Source organism: Rhincodon typus, chromosome 24 (genome assembly GCF_021869965.1).
Source record: "Rhincodon typus isolate 14 chromosome 24, sRhiTyp1.1, whole genome shotgun sequence".
NCBI classification, from domain to species: Eukaryota; Metazoa; Chordata; class Chondrichthyes; order Orectolobiformes; family Rhincodontidae; genus Rhincodon; species Rhincodon typus.
The window spans coordinates 10,162,539-10,163,587 of record NC_063355.1 but is presented as its reverse complement, the minus strand read 5'-3'; the positions used below and the strand labels follow the sequence as shown (position 1 = coordinate 10,163,587).

Here is a 1,049-nt window from a genome sequence, read left to right as displayed (position 1 = left end):
GGGGCTGAGGGCGTCGGTAGTGGTGAGGTAGGGCTTTTGGGGTGTGTGGGGCGAGCATGTGATCGTAAGGGGGCGGAGCCGAGGTATATGGAGGCGGGGCCTAGCTACACGGGCGTGGTTTGGATGTGGAGGCGGTGCTGAGCCTCGAAGGTTAGCGTGTGAGGGTCAGGGGGCCAGTAAGAGTCTGCGGGGATGAGCCTTGTGGAGCCGCTGAAGGGGCGGGGCCGGGCCCCTTGTGGTCGGGGGCGGGGTGCTGACGTGAGGTGAAGGGGGGGAGTTAACTGAGCCGGCTTCTGGGCGGGGCTCTGGTACCCGTGGGCGTGGGGCGGGGCTCCAAGCGGGAGGCGGGGCTTACCCCGCAGGGAGGGCGGGACGAAAGTGGGCGGGGCCTAACCGGCTAGGGGGCGGGGCTCCGGCGGAGGGGGGAGGGGGTTCAGGCCGGGTCATGAGGAGCCGCTCGGCCGGGCTGCCCCTTCCCTCCCCTCCCGCCAGTGACGATCCCTTGCTCCCCCTCTGTGCATCCCCAGCTCTCGCTGAAGCGGGCCCTTCTTTGCCTTGGCTGGGACTGGAAGCTCATGGAGGCGGACGCTAACCAAGCCAATTCGGTGCTCAGTGCAGACTCTCAGCACGATCCCTGGTACAGGAGCTCAAATCCAATTCATTTATTCAACCCTTTTCCTTCTTTAAAAAAAATCACATTTGCTTACCAATATTCAAACAATTTTTTGGATAACTACTTCAGATTTTAAACTGTAACGTTGACTTTCTTTTGGAAAAAAAAGGTGCTTTGGGTTAACGGCCCAACTTACTTTTTTTTTCTTTTAAATGTGTGTGTGAGGTGCCAACATGGCCGAATCCCATGTCTGAGTTGTGTCTTTGTCTTTTTTTTCCCTCTCTCTCTTCATATTTTTTTTAGCAAAATGTTCGTCGGGGGACTGAGCTGGCAGACCACACAAGGTAAGGAAGGTCCTGATGGACCTCCCAACTTTTTTTTTAAACTTCTTGCTAAAATTCAATCCAGAGACGTGTGTGATTTCACACCCCCCCCC

General features: G+C 56.6%; 1 protein-coding gene across 1 annotated transcript in view; it reads left to right on the top strand.

The window, feature by feature from the left end:
- The first annotated feature begins 438 nt into the window (after nucleotides 1-438).
- msi1b (musashi RNA binding protein 1b) overlaps nucleotides 439-1,049 on the top strand; it is a 129,673-nt gene continuing 129,062 nt past the window's right edge. Inside the window, exons 1-2 of the mRNA XM_020515901.2 lie at nucleotides 439-637; nucleotides 917-957. Coding sequence (XP_020371490.1) covers nucleotides 576-637; nucleotides 917-957 — 103 coding nt within the window. The 5' untranslated portion in view covers nucleotides 439-575. The remainder of the gene's footprint in view (nucleotides 638-916; nucleotides 958-1,049) is intronic.